This window comes from Rhea pennata, chromosome 3 (assembly GCF_028389875.1).
Source record: "Rhea pennata isolate bPtePen1 chromosome 3, bPtePen1.pri, whole genome shotgun sequence".
Lineage (NCBI taxonomy): Eukaryota > Metazoa > Chordata > Aves > Rheiformes > Rheidae > Rhea > Rhea pennata.
Genome location: NC_084665.1, coordinates 16,811,272 through 16,827,552, shown reverse-complemented (window position 1 = coordinate 16,827,552; position 16,281 = coordinate 16,811,272). Strand labels below are relative to the sequence as shown.

General features: G+C 36.0%; 1 protein-coding gene across 3 annotated transcripts in view; it reads right to left on the bottom strand.

Moving 5' to 3' along the window:
- Positions 1-16,281, bottom strand: part of LOC134138276 (neurexin-1) — a 463,858-nt gene that overhangs the window by 341,557 nt on the left and 106,020 nt on the right. For all 3 annotated transcript variants that reach the window (XM_062571701.1, XM_062571700.1, XM_062571702.1), the window contains 2 exons: positions 7,500-7,673; positions 1,893-2,012 (listed from right to left, as the gene is read on the bottom strand). In XM_062571701.1, coding sequence (XP_062427685.1) covers positions 1,893-2,012; positions 7,500-7,673 — 294 coding nt within the window. The remainder of the gene's footprint in view (positions 1-1,892; positions 2,013-7,499; positions 7,674-16,281) is intronic.

The window sequence follows — 16,281 nt, the reverse complement described above, 5'->3', positions numbered from 1 at the left end:
CTTTCCCTCACATACAATATTATGAAAAATCTCTCTCATTAGATTTGCGTTGCAAACCTCTGAAATCTGAACTAATCTGAGAAGCCAAGATAGGTGTTAGCCAAATGCATTATATTTACCAGGCTCTGCATTTTATCAGAAAACATTCATATCTAGGATAAATTTACATTTTGTGTTTGTGACAGAAGAACATAAAAAATTGAGTTATCTGAGCAAAAAGTAAGCATTTTTGGCAGCTGAGGACTAAAGATACTCCTTTATTATCATCAGAAAGGGGTATATGGACTGTTTTCTGATTGTGTACAATGTAGGCCACAATGCTACTGTACAAATGAGCTTTCACAGACCAGTAAATACAAGTTTATGAGTTTTTTAAATTTATAAAATAGCTGGCACTTGAAGAAATAATTCACAGAATATGCCAGGTCCATACACCAGTTACTTCTAAAATGAGTTTATAAACTCAATGAGTTTTTTCTTTGCTAGATGTGGACTGTATATTTATTTTTCATAGTTTATAGTTACTTTCAGAAAAACCTGGGTTTACACGGAGATACCAAAAGAACAGAAATAATCATGTAAAAGGTAACAAAGAAACAAAACATTTTCTCCTGGAGTAGACAGTGGTCTGAAATCTTCAAGAATATATGCCTGGCAGCATGAACAATCACATATATTGTTGGGAAGGGCAAACTCTTACGCATAAAGTAAACCCAAACTTAGCACAAATTTCCTAAAATTTTTTTGATATCACAGCTCATTTCTACGGTACCAACAACTGCAGGGAAAAAGACTGCGATGAGTCCTTTTGATGGTTTTTCTAACATGGCCAAGAGTACAAAAGTGGAACTTCCCTGAGAATAATTGTTTTATCTTTACATATAATTTTCTAGTCTTTGGTTAGATATGATTTGAACCAAAAGCTGTTCAGATGATAACAGTTATTTTGGCATTTTAGTTTGTCCAATAAGGTGCAGCTTCCTCTAAATTGGAGAAGAAGACAAAAATCTAAAATGCTTGATTAGACAGCCACCTACACTTTCAACCACCAGGTATTTATCCAGCTAAATGTATACAAATGGCCATAGAAATAAAAATGCCAAGACTAAAAGAAATTCCCTCTTTATATTGATACAAAAATGTAAAAGAAAATGGTTATTTCAAATGTAGTGAGCTAAAAGAAAACTCAGTATTTTGATTTAATTAGTTACCACAAACCATTATATGACTCTTGCATTATTATTCCACTTTCACTTCAGCATAATTCTATTTAGATCAGCGAGGATGGGAATAAAACTAGATTATGACATTGGTGAATCAGGTCCCATATTTACGACACATTTGATAACCTTTCCTGAAAGACCAGATGGTTGGTATATGTTCTGTAGTTTTATTCAGAGGAAGTTTAAAAGAGCTAGAATACTTGGAATGCTTTTGTTATTGGATTGCTTAGTGTGTTACCAAAAGGAATCTACAAAGGGAGATAATGAGCCTTGTCATCTGCTTCACAGTAATTATAGCCCTCATGATATAATGCTACAAAATTACAATATAGCTTAAGATAATACAGTGTAAAAGATTTTCAATTAGAAATAAATATTTTCCACATTTATGCAAGAAGGGACCTACTTCAAGCAGGTAGCCATCAGCACATTAGACATGCAATCAAATGTAATAAAACCAAATTCTGTCAGTGTTAAATACTGTATATTGTCCAAAATGTATCCTGTGTATTTTAGCTATGTCCTTCCCATAAGCCTTACGGATTATCCCAGGGCTTGCCAGTTCATTTAAGCATCTAGTACTAAAATAATATAAACCTTCAGACAGTTGCTTCAAACGCTGCCTGAGAGCGCTGAAGCTTTCTGATAGGCATCTCCTCATGTACTTACGGTCATTGCACAAGGGCCCACTGAAGGAGGTCATGCTACAGTCACAGCTGAACCCGTCCCACTGCTGTAAGCACACTCCCTGGTTTGCACAGGAATCCTCTTGGCAGGTTGTGCTGGGGCCTGGCGGGAACATACAAAAAAGACTTGCACTTTGTCTTCCAAAGAAGGGCATTTCACACTGGATAGCTCAGATCAAATGAGCAGAGAGTTAGCAAGTAAAATGCACATAAACTTGCTGTTTTACATAGCAGCATGTAACATTACAGAGGTTTTTTTCCCTTTAGTTCGTAAATACATTAAAATGCACACAGTGAAGTAGAGTTATGCCAAAAACAGTGGAATTCCAAGTACTTTGTTGCGAGATATTTGTTAATTTCCTCTCAGACCATTAACTAGCTAAATATTTTCTAAAAACATCATCATAATTTTTCCTATAAATACATTTCAACCAGCAAAGCCAGATGCCACAGAAAGCAAAGCACCAGGAGAGGAAACTAAAGATTGGAAAATAAAATTAAAAATAAAGCAAATCAAAATAATGAAAAAGGAAGCTTCATTAAAGAGTGCTTTTAATCCTAGATATTAATTTAAATAATTTGGGTCTGAAATGAAGAGAAGTTTGGGATTATTTTGCAGGAATGTTGGCAGTACTGATTCACATGCTTCGGGGATCCCATGCAGGCTCCTATTTGAGGGGAAATAAAGAAAATCAGACTACTAATGAACTGGCATGCCAAAATGTGACATACACATGAAAAACAAAGCTATTCTATTTCTACAGAATTATAACTAGACTACTGAAATATAAAGAAATTTAAAAAGGTATGATCAAAGCACTAAAGCAACCACTATACAAACATACTCAAGACTGAAAGCCTTTATGCAAACTATGCTGTAATATGAAGGTTTATATATCACATTGTTTTAGGGGTGTGAAAGACAAAATCTGAAATAAAATAACACCTATTGATTCTGAAAGGTATAAAACATTTATTGTAAAAATCCAACTGTGCATTGCGGGTTTCAGTCTTGTTTAATACATACAGGTCTATCTACCTTGCAAATCAGCTTTCATCAATGCAACTTTGTCAGCAAAATAAAAAAAGCAAAATATATTAAATGTTAGTAAGCAATATTGAAATGGCAGCAAACACAGAAAAAACATTCAGAGTAAAGTGCATGCTGCTGTTAAAGAGAGAAAGAAATGCCATATAATGCAAACAAATTAATGCTAATAGCCATAAATCTTCAGGCAAGCCAAAAACAAGAAAGCCGTAATTTGCCAGTGTTATACTACAAATATAATGGCTAATTGAGCTGATGACATATAATGAAATAAAATCAAAATTTTTTCTCTTTTCTTTTCTCAGATAGATATGAATGCATTAGCAAAGTAAGCACATGGCTGAATCCTGCCAAGCCATGTCATGTTCACATATACTGAATTCAAGAATAATTAGCACCATCATCCTCTCTGGTCTTCCTTTTTCCTAGCCTTTCCTTTGCAACTAGTGAGTGAAGATTGAGATACAGCTCATGAAACAGAGATCTTCATGAGCTCATGTGCTTGGATCTGCCCCTGACACTACACACTACAAGGAAAAATTTGGTTCCAGGATTGTAAAATTCTCCTAAGTACTTCAGAGAAGACATACACATCCATTTGAAACTTCCACTGCTAGTCACTGATGACAAGGAACAATTGGTCCAAAGATCATTAAAATCTAAAGCATTCTGGAGAGAAAGATCCACTTAACCCTTCCGTCCATTTACAGCTCCTCCAAAGATCTCAGTGTAGGATGCTCTTTTGGTTTGGCAGTATTTTACAGGAATCCAAAGGAATATGATGCAAGCCACGCTAGCCATTGGGCTAGTTACTTGCTTTAAATGAGACACTTGAGCATCCCACTGGACTAGGGCCTAGGGGTCACTTGTGTGATTAAGAATAGAGGACAGTGTTAACTGCAACACTGTTTAGGCAAAACTACTGACTGCTATGTTTTCTCCTGTACAAATAATAATAACAAAAATAATATCCACAACTGATAGATTAAACCAATTTGACTGCGTAGGCACACATAAGATTGCACTTTTGTTTTCTTAGGAGTTTTGAGCTCAAGTTCCATTTTAAACATTTGGGCATTACATCATTCTTTCTCTGAGCTGGAAACTATAATGACAGAATTCCAGAGCTGACAAGACACTTAGATTTTTTTCTCGCCAGATTCTGCTACTCGGAAACTTTACCAAGATGAAGTGAAAATATCTGTAGGTGTTTAAATGTTATATATTCATGCATTTATTTACACTTCAGTTATGCAATGTTAAATTTCCTCATCTTTGCAAAAGTAGAGCAAAAGTCACAAGGACGTAAAGTACAGAAACTGTAAGGACCCTGTAAGCACATTAAAAAGTGCATGTTAAAACACATGTACATGGAAAAAAAATTGCATTTTTTTAAAAAAAACAGAGGGGACTGCTTTTTAGAAAGCTCATTCTTAGCATTTTTGCCTTATCTCTATCAGTCATTTTTCAAAAATTGCCATTGCCATCATGACCAACTTAAGAGTGAACAAGAACTTATTTTAATAAAAATAGCCTTTTTTTAAAGAACAGAGGAGGGCTATTTAATGTCAGTAAACATTATAATACCTAACATAACAGGTTCATATTTTCCTATATATACTACCGAACCAAGCTATTTAGTAAAACATTATCATATATTCTGTCAAGCACTCACCTTTTGATTCATATTCTATTTAAATATTCTAAATTATTCAATCTTCACAGCAGATTTCTGAATTTACTGACTTTAGCCTCTTATTCATACTTGTGTAATGTGAGGACTTATATGCTATACACATATTACACAAAAAGCATTTTATTAGGTAGCATGTACAGTATTTGCTAAATATGACAGATTCCATCTCACCACCAATAATTTTCATGTACATTAATAAACACTTTGAAACTTTTTATATAGTTCATATTTAGTATATATATTACAGATATATGTATGTACATGCAGACCTTGTATTATTTTCCTAACATATTAGAACTATTTTCTATGATTCTGCAATTTCTGTAACTCTGTTTTATTTAAGGCATATGGAGAAATCACAGTGGCTTCAACTAAGGAAAAACAGAACTGACTCTTACTGTTTAGTTCTAGGGTTGGCTGTTAACAATTTAAAGAACTAGTTAGCACATTTATAATTTTAGCTGTTAGTTTCTATCTACTCTATCCATTGAAAATTTGTCAACAAGGTGGATTCAGCCAAGAGTAAATCTTATTCAACACTCAGAATGATACAGAACACAGATATCTGCCTGTGGCTGAGCCTTCCAAATGTAAACCTTAGAAGCTGCCATCCCAATCCTGTGTGGGGGTGTGCAACAAATGGTCCAAATAAAGAATTTTTAGCATGCATTTATGATAGTAAAGTTATTGACAAATATTAATGTTTTAAGAACCAAGTCCTAGCAGATGAAAACAATTAGTAGTACATCATGGCTTTACTTTGATGGAAGAAGGAAAAGAGTTTTCACTCCAGCTTGGTTATACCTGAAGGGTGGGGAATTCAATCCTCAAAGAACCAGGAGACCCAAGGGTCTCATTTCTCTGGGAAAAACTCTAGCACAGGCCAGTGTATTAACAAAACACATCTGCCCACTGGTAAATGAGAGTGGCTGTGACCAATATTTCTGGATTTTCAATTACTTCTGCTAGCAGGTGCTCTGAGCTCTTGGGAGCAGACACCTCAGGGGATGTAGCACAGCACACATATCTCGGCAGGACTGAGCATGAGACAGGTAAGTAACTGCTCCCTCTTAAAGGACGGGGGCTTGCCCTGCACACACACAGCAGCAGAACTGTGGGCAGCCTGAAGCATGCAAGAGATTCCTACAAGGCAGCTAAATTTGCAAGTGACTTAAATCATACGTTGGGTGTCAGAGGCTCTTTTAAAGCTCTGATCTGTGGCCTGCCGACAACAGACCACTGAATGGGTGAGGGAGAGCCCTGCAGCAGCCTTGCCTTTGCAAGTGAGGTGGAAGTTAGCCAGTGAGGGTTAAGCAAAAGAGCTGGAAGGGGATTTTTCAGCCCATGTTGTCAAAGGTGCATTTCTGTGGGCACTTTTGATGAGGCCAGGTAGCACACCTGGTTTATCAGTTTTGTTTGTGTTAGCTGATTTTGGTGTTGGAAAAAGCTGACTCTCCACCGAAGGGGACATTTGTAGCACCTTTCTCAAGTTGTTGGTAGCTTTTTTAAATCCACTAATAGTTGAGTTGTGCCACTGCTTTACAAGGTGAACTTCAATTCTAAGCCTATGGCAATATTTCTTTGAACTACATAAAACTCATTTAGAAAATTACATAATTTCAAAAGAAGCTATGAAATGCATAATGGAATTAAAGTGTACATTCACTCTCTAAGGGGACAATGTACACATGTAACTTGCTAACATCATTCAGAATGCAGAATCTGATTTTCTAATCTTGATGACATCCAATTTAAACATAGTTTACTGTTCCTGATAGAAATACATAGATGCTAAAGCTAAGGCTAAATAAGTTGTGGGTTTTGCATGTTTGTATGCTTCAGCAACAGAATTTAAATTGTTAACTAAATTCTAGGTAAAGAATGAGTAAATTTTATCTGCACAAATTTACTGCAGGCATAGTCAAAGAAAAGATAAAATTTATAGGCCAGAAAGTTTTATCTGGTGAAACGTGAGGAAAACATACTTGGATTTTTTTTTTTATGTCTATTTGCAAACAAAGCAAATTTGATGTCAAAATCACCAAGACTCTAACATGAGATTCTACAATATTATTTATACATTTTCTGTCCAGCAGAGAATGGTACTTGAGGAAAGAGAAAACATAAAATTTAACAAAGACACAAAATTCGGAATGATGTGAATAAAATACAAAAGCAGGGACAGAGAACTGATTTAAACTATCCAATAAATCAAAGTAAAAATAATCTGGGATTAAACTACAATACAAAAAAATAGCTAGATTGATACCTCTGAATTATAAATACACTAAATACATCTCTTCTAATTCTGACCTGATTTACATCCCATGATATTCCAGCTGACTCAATAAAGACATACACAACATGAGATAAAACATTTTCGCTATTACTGATTTCAGATAGGAAGGCTTGTGACTATACAAATCTCAGGAATGAACACAAAATACAGAAAAGATTTGGAGTGAAGATTGATCTTAAATAGTATCATAAATTTGCCTAGAATTTATAAACTCAAAATGTCTGCTTTAAAAATGGCATTAACATTAGCTGATGTCTAAGGGTTATGAAGATATAAAGGACTCTATTGAAGATAATTGTTATTGTTTCTATCATTAATTAAAATATGCCAAAAGTAAACAAAATACCTGCAAAATATCTTGCCACTCTTTTCTCAGATTAATCTGTGTGCTGTAGGGTAGGTACATATTTATCTCCATAGTACTAATGCATTTGCAGTCCTTTTACAAGGAAGGTTGAGCTCAGATCAGTTAAAGAAGGTAAGTGTACATATCAACAAGACTCAATATCTGCACAATGAGATATAAGAATATCTGCATATTTAATACCTTCACATCCTCTTTCTATTTGCCCATTGCAGAAGAGAGCATCTGAGATTAGATCTGGGAGCCGTCCATTCAAGTCAACTGATGCAAGACAGCCTTGAAATCCTTCCTTTGCATGCACCAGTTTTGGCAAGGATTTATACATTTCTTTGGCCACTCCTCCAATATACAAATCACCTGTTAAGCAGAAATAAATATTAGCTACAGAAAAGAGAGCTGTAAAATCTTTGACCTGTTTGATCTTCTGGCCTTTGCAGCCTCAATGACAGATATTTCAGAGACCTTCTTCAATGTCTCTCTGAGACATGAGTAAGCCTTCAGAAGTTTTAGGACCTTGGTCCTACCTTGGTCCAAGAAAATTTAATTCAGTGATTTTCTGGATACTGCAAAAACAACCCATTAGATAAGTTTGCATGAGAGGACTAAGCATATGCTTTTCTTAATGAGAAAGAAATAAAAGGTTTTGTAGGTGTTGGCTAGCAGAACTCCTGATTAAACAATTGTCTGAACACTGCTGGAGTTCCATTCTGATACCAATTTTTCGTTGCACTGCCTGGAATATCCCAGAGGCATTACCTTATTATTTAAATCAAAATACATGTGAAAGAAAGTACTATCAGCATATATGATGTAAAAAGACATAGCAGGACTATATTTTTTCCTATGCTCAGCTCCCATATACAGGAAACATGTATCTATTTCACAGATTAGGATTCAACGACGGAATCTGCATCTAGTCAAGCATCTAGCAGCGGAGCATGTCACAACGTACCCTGGGATCCCGACCCCAGATCATCCTGATTATGAATCTGGCACACTGAGTGAAAAGACAAGAAGCAGAGCACTAAGATCATTTGTCCACATACCCAGAATCATCGATTTAAAGGCAGGCCAAGAAATAAAGGGCTTAGGGATCCACCCAAAAAGGAAATTTCGAACAGATTTGTTAAGCAGCGAAAAGATTGACTCTTCACCAAAAAATTCAATACCTTATGTTAGTCATGCGGAAACAGGTGGAGTTAGATGCCTTTATAATGGCAAACTGAACACTGAGCAAACAGACTTTTATTGTCAAAAATACATCTGACAACAGATACACCACAACTTTCTTTGATGAAGCTCAAGCAGCTTAGTGCTGCCAGCTAGTGCTTTCCTCCCTTCAAGTTATTCATAGGTCTGACGATACCTTGAACTTACGCACCTTTGACTTTTCTCTTAAATGTAGAGGAAAGAACTCTTTCTGTTTTAAAATAATTCAGGTTGTGCTTTTTTTCCCACACATCTGGTGTCTTTGGCAGACAGAACACTGAACCTCTACCTGAAGGCATTTCAAATCAACATAACTTACTTCCCTAAGGTGTGCCTTAAGTGTTAGCATATAGGCTTAATTCAGTGCTTTCCACACCTGTTGCTGAAGCCATACTGCAGAAAAAAAGTCTGACATTTGCAGACAGGGAAAGCATGCTCTAGCTAAAAGGCATTAGTCACTCCCCTGGCAGGTGAGATGCATTAGATTCCTTTAGTCATAGACAGAAAGGCTCAAAACCATGTTTCCCTACATCTTGAATGAATTTACTGCCCTGCTCTCCTATCCTTAAACTCAGAAAAAGCAGCCTTTTAGGAAGCGGTGGTGGGAATGCCCTGAGCCTGCTTGCAGGCAAGCTCCTCTGGGGACGAAGGCAGAAACCATCTGAACTTCTGGGAAGTGCTGAACTGTTGAAGGAAGGCATCAGACTCTCAAGCATCACCCAATGACAAAACTTCTGCTCTGCCTATGCACTAGATGCTGACTGACCGTATGATGTGTGCTGGCAGAAATTTGCAATAGACAATCTGAATATACCACGTTACGCACCACTTTGTGCTTCCCAGTATGTCCCTCACTGGGTGACAGGGGAGCCTAGGCCATGTGATGTACCAAACAGCGTGCCTGCTTCATCTCAAACACAACATTGCTGGCTGCCTAAACATTTACTGAGCTTTGTAGGGACATTTTATTGCTACAGGACTCAGAATGTACTCGCTATTATCAGTACTGTAAGTGGCTAATTTTAATCTGGCACTTATCAGTATAAACTGCAGTCACACCTTTACTGGCTCTCTTGGCATACTCCCCTGTTTGCAAGGGAGTGCAGTTCGGTGATGTTCGTGACGCTATGCAGTTTGCCTGCAAGGAAATGGCCTGAAACGAACCAATGTCTATCAGACTGCGAAAAATTTTTAGTTGCTGCACACCAGTCCTAAACCTCAACTATATCTGAATTACTGAGGTGGAGATAAAAAGCTTAGAAACATGCATATTCTTAATCTTATAAGCCATCCAGCAAAAAACATTAGCAACAAACCATTATAGCATCATATACTAAGAAATCCCATGCTTTCCCCATTCCATGTAAACAATTAATTTGAAAAATAGATATTGCTTTTCTCTAGAGCTTTAGGGTATTGTATAAATCTTTTAAGCAAGCTACTAGATACAGTAAATTAATACAAAGTGATCCATATGTTCCTACAAATAGGGCATAATTCATTCACATTAGAAAAATTTCTGTACTTCTCGACCAGCTGTACTGGAAAAAAAAGTAAAACCTCTTGTCTCATAATAAAGGTTCTTCATCTTTTACTCATGCGGAACATGTAGAAAATAAAGCCCTTCAAGTTTTCCTGAAGTACTGTTCTTTCAGTTATTATCAGATTAGAATATAAAGACAATTCCTCTTAATAGATTGCAACAGACTTGAAAGAAGCAAACTTCAGAAAACAACACAACAAAAATCATACTTTTGCTAAAAAGGTTACATTTGTTATATTCTCTCTGACACATGCACAATCTCTTTTTAAATCTCTCACCATGTATATTCTCCAGCAGAATCATTTTTATCCTTTGACTGGTTAAAACCTTTAAAAGCTGCAAACTTTCAAACTGATTCCCTGATAATTCCTCAGATCTATGCCTCAAGTATATTGAGATTGCTATAGACAGTATCATCAATTGTCAATTATGGAAAATAGTGAGTAGAAGGCCAGGTCACTACAGCACTATAAGAAAATGAATTCAGAATACATGTTCCTGAAAAAATTGACTGGAATATTTTCAATTAGGTATCACATACAGAGATGTATCATATATTAAGTAGAATCTATGCATAAACTGTATCTCTGTTGTTTACTTACTCTTCCTTCACACTACTTATTCCTACCTAAAATTGATCTTTATATACTATTGAAGACACAGTTTCCACAGAACCAACATTTTCCATAGTAAAATTTGAACTATTTTGATATTCAAAATAACTTGAATTCTGCTTTTCCACTATCTCTAATGTATAGCTTACGAATGAACATACTGTCTAAAACATAGTTTGGCTTCACCTTTAAAAAAAATGTATGTATAAGCATTTCTTTACACTACTGGCTGAACTTTTTCCAGATTTAATATCACATATGGTTTGAATTCGCTGCTGATAACATAAAAACGTACACTCCTATGGACACATCTTTACTGAAGGACAGGCTTTGGAGGTATAACTCATCGATTTTTTTTTAAATTAAATTACTTGTTTATTTTTTCATACCTGCCATCAAATATATTTCTGTTTCAATTAATCTTTTATCATGCCTCATGTCCATGCTCATCACAATGGAGAACTGGCTTCCTATAAAACTCAATCCATCACAACTTCAAATAGGACAGAATTGTAAAATATGTTGTAAATGAAAATACTTGTATATTGAACCTCTACTAGTAGGGTGTTCAGAAAATGTAAAGTTTTTCTCCATTTCTACTAAAAGAGTAGTGTGACTTTACTACTGCATATTTCCCAATAGCTTCAGGGGATGTTGCACACTCTAAAAACTTGTAGGAGTAATCCCTTCTTGTGTATCTTATTTACCCTGAATTTCTGTATTTCTTCAGAATAAGAACTTAGTGAATGCTAAAGCAAAGAAATATAAAATAAAAATCAAAGATGCTGTTCTGTTTATTTCTTTTTCTTGCATAAGTAGCAGAAAGAACTTCTTATTCGGCATTCCTGTCATGGCTGACACATCACCCCTCACACTTTCCTCCTTTTCTGATTTGTGTCCTCAACCAAGGATTCTTAAGTGATATATATTAGGAGGCAAAAACTGTTTAATTCAATGATTACCACTGTCTTCAAATTACTAGTAGAGAGGGAATTATTAGTCATGTGTTTATAATGGTACCAGCAGCATGTAAAAAGTGCTCAGGGAATAAATAGTCTGAATAGGCTATTTTATTCTCTAAAATCTGGGGCAGGGGGTTGCTTTTGTTTTTGTTTTTATGAAAGGGGTGTTTATTTCTTGAAATGTAACAGTACTATTCATTCAAATATGGTTCCATGTTAAAAGAAAAAATAAAAAGCAGGAAATAAAACTGTTGAAAGAATTGTGCTTTGGCTTTTTTGTAATCTATAAAGACATCCCTGGAGCGTTTTTATATGGCGCTGCATAAAAGAACCTATATATCAACCACTCTCTCTAAAAGTGGACATTCTCTCCCTTTATCTTTTGTGCTGCTACTAGCAATTGTACTTGCAGACCGTCTCTTCATTTCTTCTCCCTCATTATAGAAACAAGTTTCTCTTTCTTGTTTCTAATGACACATTGTACAGAACCACTGCTATGGCGAGGAACAGGAACGGTTCCACACTGTACTAGACTGGCTCCTCAAGAAAGGGGTGGATAGCCCTGGCATTACATGGTGGGTTCTGGAAGTACAACATGCATCTCTGCAATTCCTTTAGATGACATACAGAAAAAAACAAAAGAACATCTGGCTCTGGTGATGTTGAGGCGTCAGGCACACTTTTTTCCAAATACCCTATTTCAAAATGATCAAGCATATAACAGCTCCTTCCCTTAGGCAGGCAAAGAGGAATGAAGACTGCAAAGACTGAGAAATACCACAGAGAAAGCCTAATCTCAAAAGAAAAAAACCCCACTTCCTTCAAGTCCTTCATAAAACAGATTATTTGCTGTTACAAGATCAATAGAAATAATTTTGTAGTGCCTTAATAATTGCTCAATTACATGCTAGCTGGAACTCAACGTAAGTCTCACACAGTCATGTTATATTTGAGGCAACTGAAAGGTAAAAATAAATCAGACTCACACAGCCTGAATATGCACTGACTTAAACACAATACAGAGATAATATCCCTATCTTGAATATGGGAATATTGTGACAAATGCAAATGTCAGGTAGGCACATGGCTGCCTTTGTCATTCAACGAGATGCAGGAGCTTACTTGCCCTTAATGACCTTCTCCTCACTCTAACGTACATCTACTTTGTATAATAGGCACAGCAGAGTGGTAAAGTATTTTGCTTTCAAATGTGGGGTTTCAATACTTCACAAAAGGGATTGAGGATAAAAACAGAAGGGAAAGGAAATTGCTTCTACAGCCAGAGCAGATTAACTTTTGTATTGTTAGCTGCCAGCAGCACTGCTATGAAACCTTCTTGAAAAGATTTCCATGAAATGTATGACTGCCCAAAAATTCCCAATTGAATTAGGAAGACTTCCTGCGTTCACAACAGAATCTCTTGACCAGAATAAGGAAAGGACCGTTGCCCACTTTAAAATAGCTAAAGGCTTAGGGCACTAGGAGAGTCAGAGGAATGCTGGACAGCCAGATCCCACAACTCTCCTCTGAATGAGAAGAACAAGCATTTGAAGCTCAAGCTTTGTAAATGCACATTCTAAATAGCAGATGAGTAGCAATTCTTGAGTCTCTCTCTCCCACTTTCATTATTCATGACAAAAAAAGTTTATTTTTTGTTCCTTGTCAAAAAATCTAGTTTCTGATACTTAAAAAAATACTGATGAAACATAATTCTTCTTTTCTGATTAAGTCAAAAAGCCCACTGTGATCATAACCCAAATAATAAATCTAAGGACAATTGACAAAGATTTGCTTTATGCTTCTACACAGTTTCTGCAGCACATACGCTCCAGCATATGGCTTTTTAAATCTCCTTTTTCAGTAGGGAGTATGCACTTGCTGCACATTCACAAGGCTGTTTGGTGCTAGAACCAAGCATGACTCAATTTTGTCTACTACTATGCAAGGGACTTGAGAGAAGATACGAACATGTAGCCTTGGGACTTAGGCCCATTTGTTCACTTCAAAAAATCCATTCTGCAACTTCAGTATTGTTTTGTGTTTGAAATCTTTTGCTTTTGATGAGATTTTTTTGCATAAAAATAGATTTTTTCAAATATTTTGCCTGATGGAAGGACAAACACCATCAGTTCTAGATTGCCTTTAATTAAGAAGCAAGGAAGGGAAATGGCAGCTAATTCACTTTTCCTGTTGTATCATGTGACAGGTGCTGCCATACCTCTTCCATGCTGACTGTACTGCTAAACAACAAAGGTGAAGAGATTATATTTAAAGAAAGGAAGAGAGATGAAAACACCAACCTTCTATCAGTTAGCAAGTCACTCTTTTGGGAAGAAATATAGAAACTGATTTTTTTCTGCCCAACTTTACTGTGCCTCCCATATCTTGCCTAAAAACTTTATTAGGAAAAAAAAGAACTCATGTTGTTAGTCCTGTGGGTATTTTTTAGTCATTGTTATTGGTGTATAGGACATATTGCAGCTATTTTCCAAGAGATTTATCAACTCTGATGATATTTACTTCATTGACTGATGTTGCTTATTCTTTTTACTATTTAATTGTGGCACTGGGCCCTCATCCACACTGACAGACAAGAAGGCAGTGAAAATGAAGGCAGCACTATTGACAGTTCATTGATGGGCACACCAAGAAAGAGCATCTTGCAGACACTCTTGCCACAAATTTCTATGACAGTTCACCCTGGAGATAGACCTTATGCTCTACCTTTCTCCAAGTCTCCTGATCACATCAGGCTACTCATGACCTCTGCACTGTAGATTACACACCTGGTACAACCATGTTTCTGTCTACAAACTATTCTTCTCATCTTATTGTTATACCATGCACTACTATGTATCTTAGCTTTGCCTTCAGCTGGTATCTCAGCTTTCATTTTTTACATTTTTTGGCCCTGTTCAAACCTGCGCAATGAATAACATGCTTCATACTTATGTTTCACAAGCAAGTACAATCTTGTTAAATTAGACTTAAAAGAGAAGCAAGTAAAACTCTGATAGAACTGGGAGTGAGAATGTCCTTAGCAGTTGAGTTTTCAGTAGACAAAAGTAGAAACCGTAAGGGTAAGTCATTAAGTCTAAGCATTCCCCCAAATTTCTCCTAAAATGATTCAGATTAAAATCTACCGCTTCCCCAGGAAGTATAAATCAAGTTCTCAAATCACATGTATTCTTAAATGAGAAAAAAATCCAGTCACTGCATTTCTCTTTAATTTTTTGAGAAAAATAAATGGGAGGCACCAGCATTGAAAAAGATTAAACAGATTTAAATCCAAAGCAGTCTGCTTGCCCAATGCACTGTGAGGCAAGTTGGTGATGCATGTTAAATGGTAAATAATAAAATCTAATTGCCATATAAATGTGCACGGTAATCCATCTCCCACAGAATTGATGCTATGCCAATTACTTTATATCTGAGGGGGATGGCTGTGGTGAAGAGCTGAGGCATTCAAGCATATCAAATATCCTTCATTTCTCTCCTGTTCTCACCACTTTTGTACATTGTATACACCTGAAGAACAGACAAAATCTAATGAAGCAGGGATTTTCATGCTACAGTGTATTCAAATTTCCCTTCCTAGTGACATTTTTCTATAATCATTTGCCCGATCTCTGTTACAATATCCAATATACACTGTTAGCAGAGCTGGTTTTCAAAATGTGAAAGTGGTGATTCTTCTTTCCAACAGATAGGCCAGACCTCAGGAATAAGCAGCATCTGCAAAACTCATCCCCTAGCTTGTACCTCATGCAAGACTTTCCACATAAACCCACTGAGAAGCTAACAAGGTTAAAAAAATCTCATTTTGAATGTAGATTTGGAGAAGGGAAACATTTTATGTTATATTATCAATCTCTCAATCCAGACAATCATTTTCAGACTCTGAAGGACATTAAATGAATTGGCTCTTTTGCAACAAGGATTGCTCAGTCATCATCCCAAGATTTGTTAAAATAGCTATACTATACCCATGGCAACATTCTGAAAACAAGTTTAGGACATGATTCTCAGGAGTATACTAGAAGCAAGTTCAAAGAACATGTCTCAGAGAGGAATGAACAGTGTAGCATGCACAAATACAACCAGAGACAAAATTATCATTTTTTCTGTTCAGACTATGACCTGCTTAAAATTCCCAGAAGTTAATAGAGTGTTTTAGATAAATATCCAAATTTTGTAAACATGTTTTAAGAGAATAAATGTTTCTTATCTTAGTTTAAATATAATCTTTACTTATTATTCCAGGATTTGAAAGAAACTCCACAATGAACTATGTTAATATTCTGTAAGCCAAACAGCTGTATAGACATATAGCAATATATAGATATATGTATGGCAAATACAGATATATGTATGTGTGCGAGAGAGAGTGTAGAGTAGGAGACAAGAAGCAGAAGAAAGTAAAATGTTTCTCTCACCAAGGAGCGACCTTAAAAACTACTGCAATGGTGTTGACTGCATAGAGTTCATCACAAACACCACAGTTATCTTTTAAATTTTTTATGCAATCTGGAGGTACTGAGATAATTTTTTTTTTCCATCTCATAATTTTGGAAATCTGGATACAATTTCTAAATGTTTAGCCCTGCCAAAATTATCTACACAGCCTGATAGACAAC